Raw genomic sequence first — 13,622 nt, 5'->3', positions numbered from 1 at the left:
GGAAGCCACAAACAGGTGCTCACAGCTAGGAGCATTAGGGGAACCAAATAGGTGCTCTCGGGTAGGAACAACAACCCAGACAACCAACCCAGGTATTCACAGCTGGGGACAACAGAGAACAACCAACCAACACAAAAGAAGATCACAAGGATGCTCTCGAGCAGGGGAAGCAGGGCAACAACCCATACTCACGAGAAAAGAACCAACAAGGCTCTCAATTAGAGCTATTAACAAAGAAGAAATACGACAAAACACCAACAGTTCCATAACTGGGATAAACACCCACATATGATTCAAATAGAGGGGGCAACAGAGGAACAACAAAGTAGAGCCGCAAAACCAAACTTTTAAAAGCCCCAAAATTAAGTGAAATTACTTAAATATGTTTCGAACAGAAGGGCAACAGGGAAGCAAGCCAAAATCCAACAGCCCTCCCCCGAATAAAACTTCCAAGGGGCCCAAAACAATTAAGTAAAACCGTGCATACATGTTTCGAACATAGGGACAGTAGGGAGCACAGAACGAAGCCCAACAACGTCAGAATTGAAGATCCCAACAACTTCAAAATTAAAGGAGTCCATCGACATATGTTTTGAACAGAGGGGGGAAACAGAGAAGCACAAAACAAAGCCCCCCAAAGTAAAATTTCCAAAAGCATTAGTGTTAAACTAATACAGCCAGGAAAACCGTAGCCCAGGGGGCTAAAACAGTCCTGAAATCCCCAATGTTAAACCAAGGCACCAAGGAAAACAACCCTCAAACTTCAATATACCACCATAGATATGGTAAGAACATAAGGAAGAAGCTAGCACGTGCGTAAGAAATGAACTATGACTTTCTTATAAGCCTACACTTCCAGCTAAGCATCATAAAACATTTAAAACAGTCCCGACAAGAGTACTAAAGATATAGACATCCATAACAACTGATAATAGCTTCAAAATGAAGTGTCAGCTAAAGTACACCACCCTCTGCTTAATATTCTTGGCCAAATAGCATGAAGCTTTTATATTAGAGACAACAAAAGCAATTTTAGCATGATATACCAGTCAAGAGAAATAAACCACTTCATGCATGAATTTCCCTCTCCCCTTTTTGAAGAGAAGAGATTTACCCTGAGCTCATGTCGAACAGAATAGGAGAACTTATGTCGAGCAGGGAAGAAAACAAAGAGAAGAGAAGAAATGTACCTCACTCGAGCCCTTTGCAAACAAAAGAAGAGAATCATAAGGCTTCCCAAACACCAGCCTCATAGGCACCAGGAACGAATTCGGCAGTCTCCCCCGAATTCACAGCTCGTAACCTCACAGCCCTTCCCCGAGAGGGGTTTTTATAGCAAAGGAGGGGAGGAGAGGAAATAACACAGCTTATCGGAGGGTGAGGCTAACCCTGAGCCCGATTCGGCAAAAGGAAACCATCGCAGCAAGAGCCACAGAGGTAGAAACTATCGGGAAGGAGAAGAAATGTTGCATTCATGACCATAGTGGGAAGCCCATAGTTGGAAGCTCACAGCTCGTGGAGGCAGGCGTGGCTTCGGGAAGGAGGTTCTCGGGCAGAGTGTGTCGGGATAGAGAGGTAGTCACCTCCTCGTCACGAGAATTCATAGCTCGGCTCGCAATTGGAAAGGGGAGATGGGCCGAAGAGTTGCCGCAAGCCAGGGATTTTAGGGAAATAAAATCCCCCCAGCCTATCTTATATCATTTTATGAATATATATATATATACATATATATATATATATTATTAATAATATAATATAAGGTATTAAAATTTTCCAAATTCACGCATGATTCGACCTTGTCCCGAACATATCAAGAATGGGTGTCTCTCTAGCTAAATTCAACGTCTCGGACGCGCCGACGTAGTTCGTTTCGTCATCCGGGGTCTCCCAAACAACTTCATCGACGGTCGGGTCGAAAACACGTCAAATTCAAATTTCTTTAAAATTATCGCTTGTGATCGATCGATCCAGCAATTGATTCGGGTTTGATCAATTGTGAAGCCTTCTACAGGTGCAAATGGTGTGAATTTCGATAATTCTGTGCATCGTGAGTGTGTGCGGACGACACGAAGGGTTTCCTAAGGCTTTAAATCCTATGGGTACTCTACTCGAGCTTCGTCGCGCTGGTTTTGAGGATTTAGAACCGGTTACATGAAACTAAGAGGAGTCAAGAAGTGGCTCGAATTTCTATTTGGTGCGGGTCCCAGGCTAGTCCTCTAAGAGAGTCGATATGAAACCCTAAGGCTAGATCCTAGGCTTTAATAAGAGTAAGAGATCTTATCAAAAATGAGGTCAACAAATACTTCATCCCAAAAAGAGAAAATGAAAGAAAAAATAGACATCTTTTTGAGGCAACTAGAGCTCATTTGTTTCAAATGAATGTATCTAAGCAGTTCGGGGCTGATGTAGTTTCTACTGTATATTTTTTGATCAATTGAATTTCTTCTATTATTTTACAGAACCAGTTACCGTACCAATTATTATTTCTAGCTAACTCTCTCTTTCTTATTGAACCATGCATATTTGGGTGCACTTGTTTTGTTCGGGATACTCACACGCAAATGTCCAGACTTGACCCAATGTCCTTAAGGTGTCTTACTAGGATATTCTCACCTGCAAAAAGGGCATTGATATTTTTCTCCTCTTAAATAGGTATATGGTTTCTGCTGATGTCACTTTTTTTGAACAAACGTATTTCTTTTTATGACCAATTAGTGTCTAATTCCTCACAGGATTCTGATGAGTTGTTAACGTATCATATCATATTTTCAGATCCTCTCCAACTCCATCTCAAATGCCTCAGTCCAAACCACCTATCACTAGGGCTGTGAACAAGCCAATTTCGGGCTGATCCAGGGGTAGCTCGAAATTGGATCGAAATTATTTTAAATGGATTGAAATCGGGTCGTGGCTCGAATCAATCTAATTTTGATCCGTTCCGGATTGACATCAAACTATTTATGAGCCGGCTCAAATTGTAAACTAACTGGCTCGAAGCCATTTTTAGCTTGATAGCCGGATCAATCCGGATCTAAAACCTGAACTAGCCAGCTCGAAATCTTGCTCGAGCCGACTCAAAAAACATAATGAGCCTCAACTTTAAAAAAGTTCATTTGAACAAAATTATCTATTTATATGAAAAACAAAAATAAATATTTTTTTTATTAAATGAATTTTCAAATTACAATTTAACAAATTATAATAAATTAAAATAAATATTATTTGTATCCTTTTAATTAAAACTCATAAATTACAAAAAACTATTACACATTAACAAATTACAATTGACAATATTATCAGTCTTCTTCACACTTCATTAGTAACAACTCTTCCATCTTTGTACAACCTAGTGAGCAAAAGAGCACCCACAATCAATCTCAAAGTCCTTGCCAGAAACCGATCAAATCCTTCAATCCCACCAGTGCTCCATGATTTTGAAAATCTGCATGCGACTAAAGTATGCTGGTTGGCACTACTACATCATCAAGCTTGATAATATCTGTACATGAAAGTTAAAGCATGCGACTAAAGTATACAGGTGGACAATATCTGCATAGGAAACTCCCGTACTAATATTGTAAAACGAAATCATCATTTGTTTCTATAGCTTCTGCACAAGAATAAAAAAAAGCAAGCTAAAGCAGACAGATGGTCTATCCAGCTTACTTCACCGAGTATCAAACCTTGATTTATAAGGCAATGAAAGGGCTCTTCGGTAGAAACAACAGCAATATCATAAAGAACCTGATTTTTTTTATACCTTACAAAAGATCTAAAAGATATGGTAAAAAGATATACAATTATTTAAGTTTTAACAAAATACTTCAAAAGATAAATGATGTTAGAACCTACGAGTGCTTCAAACAGTCTACTGAGTTCACTTCTAAACTAAAAAATTTAGTGGTACTAGTTTTAGCAAGACATTACTGAATAATTGGATTGCAGGGCTAGTTTACAATGAAATTCTCATGGAACTTTAGCAATACGTTTCTAGTTTTAGGCTTTTAGCAAGAGATTACTTTTAAACCCTTCCTGAAGATATCACATTTAGTATGGCTTTACCATTTTCCAATATCACATAAATTCTGATGCTTGTAAGAGCTTGCAATAGCCAAATGAACTGGTTCAAGAAGTCCATGCTACTGTAACTGCAAAACTATGCCAAGCAATAATAAACCAATATTTTTCCAAATAAATGCATAATATCTTCCCATTAAGCATTTCAAATCGACTATGTGAATAAATAGGAATTGAGTGGTATATATGTAAATGCACACCAACATATCAGACTTTAAGAAGTAAACTTTTCATTCTCATTAAACATGTCCATGCCAAATTGCCAAGCAACTGCAACAATTGTGCCTTAAAGAAACATATGGAAAGTGGAAGCAACTATGCCTTAAATAAAATTCAAAGCAACTAATCAAATATCTGTTAAGCACTAACCTGTCACTGCTAAAACAATTCCACCCTGCAGAAAAATGTATTATTAGCCCCACAACTTTTGCATCCGCATTATATCCCGTTATGCAAACAGGGATCCTCCCAGGAACAACAATCCCTTAACCAATCAACCCTATCTCAGGCTAATGCAGCCAAACAGCCAAGCAAAATAAATCAGCCAACATCTGAGCTCAGAAAATTATTTATATGAATCATAAACACCCAAAAAAATTATTTATATGAATCACATCTGAGCTCAGAAAATTTCCAGGCTAATGTGGCCAACTCCGTCCAAAGTTATCCGGCAAGTTGCTCTTAATGATCGATTGACATCACAACCAAATAATTGAAAAATATAAAATAGATTCCAGCTAACTGGTTGAGTGTATGCGGCAGGGCTTACATCATTGCTCCACCAAGAAAATACAACTGTATAAACAAAACATCCATCCATATCACCAATTAAGAATTAAGTGTAGCCACCCATTCATTATCAACAATAAAAAATATGTAGGAGAGCAAAACAAAATCGTAAAATCTAGTCCTAAATAACACTGAAAAACATGTACTGCAATAAAGGTCCTAAATAGCCATCATCGCCAAGAAAGAGTCTCAAAGCAATCTGAAGGTCCAATTATTTATGAAGAAGCCAAAGATCCTCAGATATTCGAAGAAGCAAAATTCATTAACTTCAACAATTAAAGAATCAAATTATCTAACAACAACTGAAGCTTCAATAATCTTTGTAGAAGCCAAACATCCCCAAGTAAGCTAAATAGAAGCCGGAGAAGCTGTGTCCATTCATTTCAACAATTCATGAATTGGATTAACCATCATAAGCCAACCAATGATTGAAAACCAGCATTACAACAAACATTCGGAAATTGCTTTTGATATCATAGCCTCGCTATGTGGTGGATCTAAATTATTGAAACTAATTATCCTAGAATGCAGTTTTCAATCAGAACTATTATAGTGTTTTAAGACAGATATACTCAACTCTTTGGCTTGACAATCACTAGTGAGGTGAAACTCTCTCAACTAATTTCAAATGTTTTTTCAGTCACCTTCATGCACTCCTCTTTGATAGCAAACCTTGAAATTGTACGATAGATTGGATTCATTGATTTCATCAGAATGTTGAACCTTTAATGCTCGACTTTCAGAAAGGGATACTCATTCACTATGATCATCTTAGCTACAATGTTCTTTATTCTACTATGGTCATATGCAGTTGAAACACATAAAGTAGAAATAGAGTTCTTCAATATCTTTGGCTATTGGGTCAAAGAGTTTTTGTTTTTTATCCCTGCCTTCAACTTTACTGTCTGAAAATGTCTGCTCATTTGAGATGTGGTGTCAGTCTTTTGTTTCACATAAGACTTCGTACAATATTTACATTTCCACTTTTGTATGTTCTTCCCCTTTTCGGTCACTGATATTTCAGTGAATTAATTCCATACCTCTGATCTTTGTCTTTTACATTTTTTATCCTCATTTGTAGCAATTTCACCCACACTCTCAGTGGAAGTTGGGGCTACATCAATATGAAGCTCACTTGTAGAATTATCGGATTTGCTTTGACTATACAAAAAAAAGAAGAACAAACGAAGGGAGCTTAATGCAGAGATTCATTAGATAAAAAGCTCTGCAAATAGTCCCACATGACATAATTCATATGTGTTTATTTTCACCAATTAAAATAAAAAAAAAGAACTGAAATTCACATGGCTCCAATTTTTTCAGAACCTACCAAAGAAATAATGCATTTGAAGCACAGATGTTTAATGTTTCATCAATATTCAATATCACCTAAAAAGATTTAGCAAACTGTTATTACTCTACTGTACACCTTAAGGAGAAATAAGTTCAGAACAACCAATACTTGTATAGCTCAATGCAGAGAGAAGGAGAGATGATTCAACCATTTTAAAAAATTACCAAACTCTCACCTTTTGATCCAAGAACAAAAGAAAACATCATCAAAGATGCATTTTTTATCAACTCAAAACTCTGTTGATGTTAGCTAACTATTGACTTAAAATCAATAATGAATAGACAACAATAGATTTAAATAACCATTGACTTAAAACCATCGCTTATTAACAGTAACTCAATTGTAAAAATATCTCACTTTCACACTTACAGCAGATGGATGTGAATTGCGGTATGAAAACTAAGTAAAATCAGTATAAAAACATTGCACGGCACCCTCAACTCAACGCTTGAAAGACAGAATGCTTATAGCCTACTGGAACGTTAGAGTGGTGACCAAAATGAAAGTGAGAACGTAGAGATAGAGTCAGGTAATGAACAACCAGAAAAGAAACCACACCACTAAACGCTTCTAGCCGGTGGGAACGCCAGAGTGGCGGTTTCATAAATGTTGATGGGAGACCGCAGAGGAGCGCAGAGACGACGAAACAACCAAAGAGGAAGGAGACTGCAGAATCAGGAGTGAAGCTCGGAAGTCTTAACTACTGGAGCGACTGTGGTGTGGGAGAAGAATAGTTAGAAACTTAGGGTTTAGCATATAAAATTTGAATGTTTCAACTTTTAAGTCGCGTGTGAGCGGAATCAGCGAATGGTCGAAATTAATATCGATCTGATTGAAATTAATATGGATCTGATCGAAATTAATATCGATCTGATCCTAATGAAGATTGATATCAGATCCAAAAAATATCGATCCAAAATGTTGGCTGATAGTCCGGCTCGTTTATTTTGATCCGATCTCGATCCGAACCAAAATTCGAATCAATTTTAAAGCGATTAAAGATCTTCGAGCTAAATTCACAGCCCTACCTATCACTAATGTTTACCCGAGAAGAACTCGTTGTCCTGATCCGAGTCCAACATCGGTATCATCTTTCTTAGTGGATCCTTTTCCCGTTGATATTGATTTGTCTACTTCTTTTCCAAGAGGTAAACGTCAATGCACCTATCTCATTTCCTCTTGTGTTAACTATAATCAGTTATCTTACACTTCGTTTTCGTTTGTTGTTTTCTTGACTCAGTTGAGGTTTCAAGATTTGTTTAGCAAGTTTTATCCCATTTTGGGTGGAGGGCAATGATGTTTAGTGAGATGAATGTCTTAACTGAAAATGGAATGTGGAAACTAATTGAATTACCTTTTGGAAAGAAGGTTGTTGGCTGTGAGTGAATCTTTGTTGTTAAATTTCATTCTGATGGATATGTAGCTCTTCTCAAAGCTCAATTGGCGACTAAGGGCTGTGCTCAAATTTAAAGGATTGACTTGGACACGTTTATTCTAGTAGCCAAGTTAACTTCAATTCGCCCACTTCTATCTTTGATTGCAATGAATAGTTGGCCCCTGCACCAAATGTGAATAATATTTTTTTGCTTGGCGATCTATTTTATGTGTGGTGATTTGTTTGAATAGGTATACATGAAGCAACCTTCTAGATTTGTTGCTCAGTGGGAGTCTAAGAAAGTATGTCGTCTTCGGAAGTCCTTATATGGATTGAACCAAAATCTTCAAACATGATTTAGAAAACTTAACCAAACAGTAGAAGAGTTTGGAAGACAGAAAAGTAGAAGTGATTACACTGTATTCTATAAGCAACTGTTTCAAGAATTATTCTATCGGTGGTTTATGTTGATGACTTTATTTTTACTGAAAGTGACGCAGAGATAATATTATTATTAAAATAATTTCTTCAAAATCAATTCAGTACTAAAGATTTAGGTTCCTTGAAGTACTTCTTGGGGATTAAGGTATCGAGGAGCAAGAAAAGTTATTTCTTTTTATCTCAATGAAAGTATGTGTTGGATTTGTTAGCAGAAACTGAAGTCAAACCATGCAGTAATTTGTTGCTTCATAATCAATGGCTTACTAAGGACGGAGGGCTTTTTAATGATTCTGAAGGGCATAGGAGTTTATGGAAAACTTAAACTCTCATAGTAACTAGTTATGATATTATGTATTTAATTAGTATTATAAATCAGTTTATGCATTCTCCCACAACCCATGATTGGTCAAATTTGGAACAAATACTATGTTACCTTAAGGGATCTCCTAGACAAGGTATTTTATATCAGGATCATGGGCAAAGAAATTTTGAATATTTCTCTAATGCAGGTTGGGCAAGTTTCAAAATTGATTGAAGATCCATTACTGGATATTGCGTCTTTGTTGTTGGTAATTTAGTCTCATGGAACAATAAAAATCGGAAAGTAGGATCACGGTCCTATGTTGAATCTGAGTATCAAGCGATGGTACAAGCTTTGAGTGAATTGATGTGTGTCTTCCAATTCCTTACTGCAATGGGTTTTGTGTAGACTAATCCAACAAAGTTGTGTAATAACTAAGTTGTAATTCATATTGCGTCTAACCTCGTCTTCCATGAAAGAACAAAACACATTGAAATAGATTGTCATTTTGTTCGTGAAATTGTTTAACAAAATTTAATTTCTACAGCTCATGTAAAGACTCGGGAACAACTAGGAGACATCATTACAAAGGTCCTTTATAGAGCAAGAGTTATTTATATTTGTAACAAGCTAGGCATGATTAATATCTATGGTCTAGCTTGAGGGAGGAGTGTTATGAAAAATGATAAGTATAAAGCTTGTAGATTATGTGATTTAATTACAGGCGATTTAATTTCAGATCTTTTCTATATTAAGTATATTCCTAATTTGGAGAGAGAGGAGTGTCTATAAAGTTGTAACATATGATTTCAATGTGAAATAAGATGGGATTCCCTTTTCATTAAAATTGTTTATTGTTTTTTTTATAACGTTTTTTTTTATACATTTAACTTTGTATTTGCTTTCTAAAGCATCTTTTGCCATTTGCGCAGGTTGGTGCAATTATTGTTTATACTTATGTATTTCAGATGCTTGCTCCACCAAATGGAGAAACCTTTGATAGTGCTGAAGAGAAAGAACCTCCAAACAAGGATCCTGCTGCCTATGGGAAGCTTCCATCTAATGCTTTTCTTCCTAATGTTGAGAAAAGATCAATCAAGGTTTCTTTTAAAGACGACAAACCTGTACGAGTTCCCTTGTCACCCTCAGTGGAGTGTGAAATAGTTTCTTCAACTAGTAGCAAGGTAACAAATGGCATTATAGAAACTTCAACTTTCTATAAATTTCATTTTATGGAAAAACTGGGGGAATCTCTGTTTTCTTTTTTAGGTAGGCATGGCTATCTTTTTCCCCCATTGAACTTTTATATAGATATTTGCTAGTTTATTTTGATTGATTTTGGAAAGGGAAATGTTCAAGAAAATTAAATGACCGGCAAACTCATCTTTATGCAGAATTGCTGCTGTCATTGTTCTTTAAATGTTTGCCTTGTTTTGGATAACATGATATTTGCAAATGTGTTATAGAATCAATGCAACAAACAATGAACTAAGCAAAAGAAAGAAATATAGATTTTACAGGGAAAACCCAAAATGGAAAAAATCACAGGTAGATGAGTGAAAATCCATTTTGTCAAATAAGAAGTTATAAGTGGAGAGTATTGACTAACATAAAACTAGACATAAAGTGAGTTGTATGTTTTATAAACAAAAAAAAGGGAGGTATTTATAGACTTATGCAGGACCCATTAAGAAAAATACTTTAGAGGGGGCCAATAAAGTATGAACACGCGGATTACAGTCTAGAAGCTATTACAAGATTAATTAAATGGTAGAGGCCTTGAATTGTGCTCAGAGTTTTCTTCTTAGGCTACCTTAATCCGTGTGCTCACAGTTTTGTTGGGAGGTGAGCGGAGCCAACAGAATTCAGGTCACAAATTTAGAAAATTGTATGCCCCAATTTGCATATTTCATAAATAAACAGGTTGTATAGTGAATTTATGATGCTTGGGAATCGTTTAGATTCTGTATACTCAACACCTTGTTTAAGACCTCCACGCTTGTTTATGGCGCATGATTATCTAATGGAACTTGCCAAGTCTTTAACGAATTCTGAATCAAATATGCATTTTTTCGAACAACGATGACTATGAATTCTGAATTGCCTGCATCTATTGTGCAGGTGTTTGCCAAAATACTCATCATTTTGAATGAGTTAAAACAGCCTCCCATAATAGCCTCTGTAAGTACGCCCTTCCTGAATAGCAATTCATTTGGAAGTTCTCTGCTTGTTTCCTTATATAAATTTGTGATATCAAAGTAAAGTTCTATTTCACTTGTGTCTGTTTTAGAAAGTTTGGCTTACTCTTTTAAAAGATTGTTTATTTATCCTTAAGCTCTCCTATGCATATCTTTTAGGATCACTATTTGATTAATGGCTGCACATGTCAAATACTCACATAAATTTAACAAAAATCTCTTTTCTTCAAGCAAACGAACAAATAAAATTCATGCAAATTTTAAAAGAGAAAAATGCCGTCTGGTTTTGACTTATTATTGATTACTGAACTTGGTATTACTCTAAACATTATTGGTTTCTTTATATAGATCTTCTTTCTCACTCAATTTTTTTACTAATGGATAGTTTTGTTACTTTTTTTATTGGGAAACCTAGACTAATAAAACAACACTTGGTCTCTAATGCCAAGCTCTGGGAGCTTATTTCAAGCCACCTCTGGGAGCTTATTTCAAGCCACGCAGTGAATTCCTTATTTTAAATACATGATCTAGATAAGAATGATTTATAAACACAAGTGGCAAATTTATGTTTACATCCTCCGCTATGACACCAATTTAAAAGTTCACTATGTAATAATTTCCTAGAAAGTGAAACCTTTAAAATAAGCTAATGTTAGCAGTCGTTAATGGCTTCTAGTCTAGCTGTGTGCGTAAAAGATTTCTCAGAATATATCCCATCAATATGGCTTTAATCCTGCTCTACTAACCTAATATTATTTTTCTTATTATGATTTGAATTCTTTCACTAAGATTACTTGTTTTATCTTTTGAGCATTGGTTTCATGAGGTTAGCAGCAATACCCAATGAAATAATAACTTTTGCAATTCAGTTTTTTAACATTTAAACTTGTCCTTATACTTATCTCAGCCAACGTTCTCTATATTGGTGAATAGCCTATCATCATTAGTAACTTTTAAAGGTCTCTTTTAAAATAATTTTAAGGATATTTACAATTGCATGCAAAGGTGCGCTTAAGTTATTCTGTAACTCTATGCTTCTTCAATTCAGGGTTTTTATAGGCTTTCGGATTTGCATCTTTCATGTATTTCCTTTTTGAAAATTTGTTTGCATGTTCTTGCCACAGGCATTAGCAATCTTTTGTGGTACCATACCATTTTTAAAGCGCCTAATCCTTAAAGATGATGCGCCCTTCTTTTTTCTCACGGACAGCTGCCTCATCCTTGGGTACAGACTGCAACTGTTACATCTCTTTTGATTATTTTTTCATTTATTATTTTTACTTAGATGCTCTTGTTGTATGAATCACTATAATACCGGAGTCAACCCAAATCAGAACGGTACAAAATTATTATTGCTGAAATTCAAAAGGTGTTACAAAAAAAAGTCTTAACAATAGGAAAAATAACAACACAAACACCAAAGATTCCTTAGGGTAGGACGAAAATAGTGGTCTATTGTTGATTAGTGGAAACAGGGAATTGGAGGTGGTAGGGAAGGTTGACGGCAACAAGGAGGAGGTTGGGGTGCAGCTAGACAGCAATTAACAAGTGGATGGAGGCAATTACAACAACAACCAATAGTAGATAGTCAGAGCAAAGTGTGGTGCAGGAAGGGGCGACAACAACGGGGGAGGGGCGGGAGTTGTAGTAATAGTAGTGGGCAGGGAGGGCGGCAGCGAGCAGGGAAGGGGACAGAAAATGGAGATGAGTGAAGTTAATCACTACAAAGAGTAGGATACAGTCAAAGCACCACCTGTCTTTGGATATAGACCTAGTAATGGAAACGATACCAATGGCAGAAAAGTATGAAGCAAAAACTGAACCTTAAAGAAAATAACACATATATAGTAGTAGATAACTAGGAGGGGGAGATCCCTCCCCTTCGGTGGCAACCCTAACCCAGTCTAAGGGTCGGTCGGCCACTTCAGCTTCTTGGGTGAACTGGTTCAACTTCAGCACCCTCTCCCCCAGGTGAGCCCCACGTCAGTCTCTTGGGGTTTGAGAGCTTCACCTCATTCGTCGAAACTTTTGGTTCATGTTTTACTAAGTCAAATACGCTATATTGAAAGTAGCAGAGATATTTTAGTCTCACGGTAAGTTGATCTTATAATTGTTGTCGTTAGCTTCTTAAGGATCCTAAAAGGGTCATTTTTTTTGGGCTCTAGCTTCCCGAACGCTTGCACTGAAAACCTCTTTTATTTTCATGGAAACCATTCTTTCTTTAGCTGGATCTACACTAGGTACCCTTCTTGAACAGTCATAGTTTTCCTAGTCTTTTTTTCATGTGCTTGGTAATTGTGGTTCTGCTTGGTGGCCTTTTCCACCTTCTTATATAACTTCAGAATCTGTTGCACTCTCTCCTCTGCATCTTTATTAATCTCTTATGTTGGAAGGAGTAGTACCAAGTCAAGTGGAGTGAGAGGGTTGCGCCCGTACACAATCTCAAATGGGGTGTATCTCGTGGTTTGACTCACAAATCTTTTGTAAGAAAACTCAGCTTGGGCTAGAATCAAATCCACCACTAAATTTTTTTTTTTCCATAAAGTACCTTAGAAAATTCTCCAGACTCATGTTCACCACCTCCACCTGACCATTCGTCTGCGAGTGAACTGCTAAACTGAGTTGAAGCTTAGTGTCAAATTTTCACCATAGGATCCTCCAGAAATACTGGTTGAGACCCTTGACAGTAGGAAAAATAACAATACACACACCAGAGACAATTTTTGGGCGAGGGTGAAAATAATGGGTTACCACTGAATTAGTGAAAATAGAGAATTGGAGGTGGTAAGGAAGATTGACTACAACAAGGAGATAGGGGTGCAGTTGGACAGCAAGTAACAGGAGGCTGGAGCAATGTGCAGTGTAGGGAGGGGTGGCAGCAGTAGCGAGGGTGTGCTGGGAGGGAGGCAATGAGTGGGCAAGGGGAAAGGGTAGAGGAAGACAAGCGAAGGTAATCACCAACTCGAAGCAGGATACAAGCCGGAGCAGTACTTGTCGAATACAGCCCTGGTAAGGGAAAAGACAAGGATGGAAGAAAAGTCTGAAACAAAAATTGAATCCTAAACAAAAAAAATAATATATATATAT

At 36.8% G+C, this 13,622-nt stretch overlaps 1 protein-coding gene across 2 annotated transcripts in view; it reads left to right on the top strand.

The window, feature by feature from the left end:
* LOC110024918 (protein PIN-LIKES 6-like) overlaps positions 1–13,622 on the top strand; it is a 90,188-nt gene that overhangs the window by 72,266 nt on the left and 4,300 nt on the right. For both annotated transcript variants that reach the window (XM_020725112.1, XM_020725113.1), the window contains exons 6-8: positions 9,270–9,521; positions 10,459–10,518; positions 11,660–11,760. In XM_020725112.1, the coding sequence (XP_020580771.1) occupies positions 9,270–9,521; positions 10,459–10,518; positions 11,660–11,760 (413 nt within the window). The remainder of the gene's footprint in view (positions 1–9,269; positions 9,522–10,458; positions 10,519–11,659; positions 11,761–13,622) is intronic.

Source organism: Phalaenopsis equestris, unplaced genomic scaffold, assembly GCF_001263595.1.
Source record: "Phalaenopsis equestris unplaced genomic scaffold, ASM126359v1 Scaffold000278, whole genome shotgun sequence".
Taxonomy (NCBI): domain Eukaryota; kingdom Viridiplantae; phylum Streptophyta; class Magnoliopsida; order Asparagales; family Orchidaceae; genus Phalaenopsis; species Phalaenopsis equestris.
This window is presented reverse-complemented; position numbering and strand designations above follow the sequence as displayed.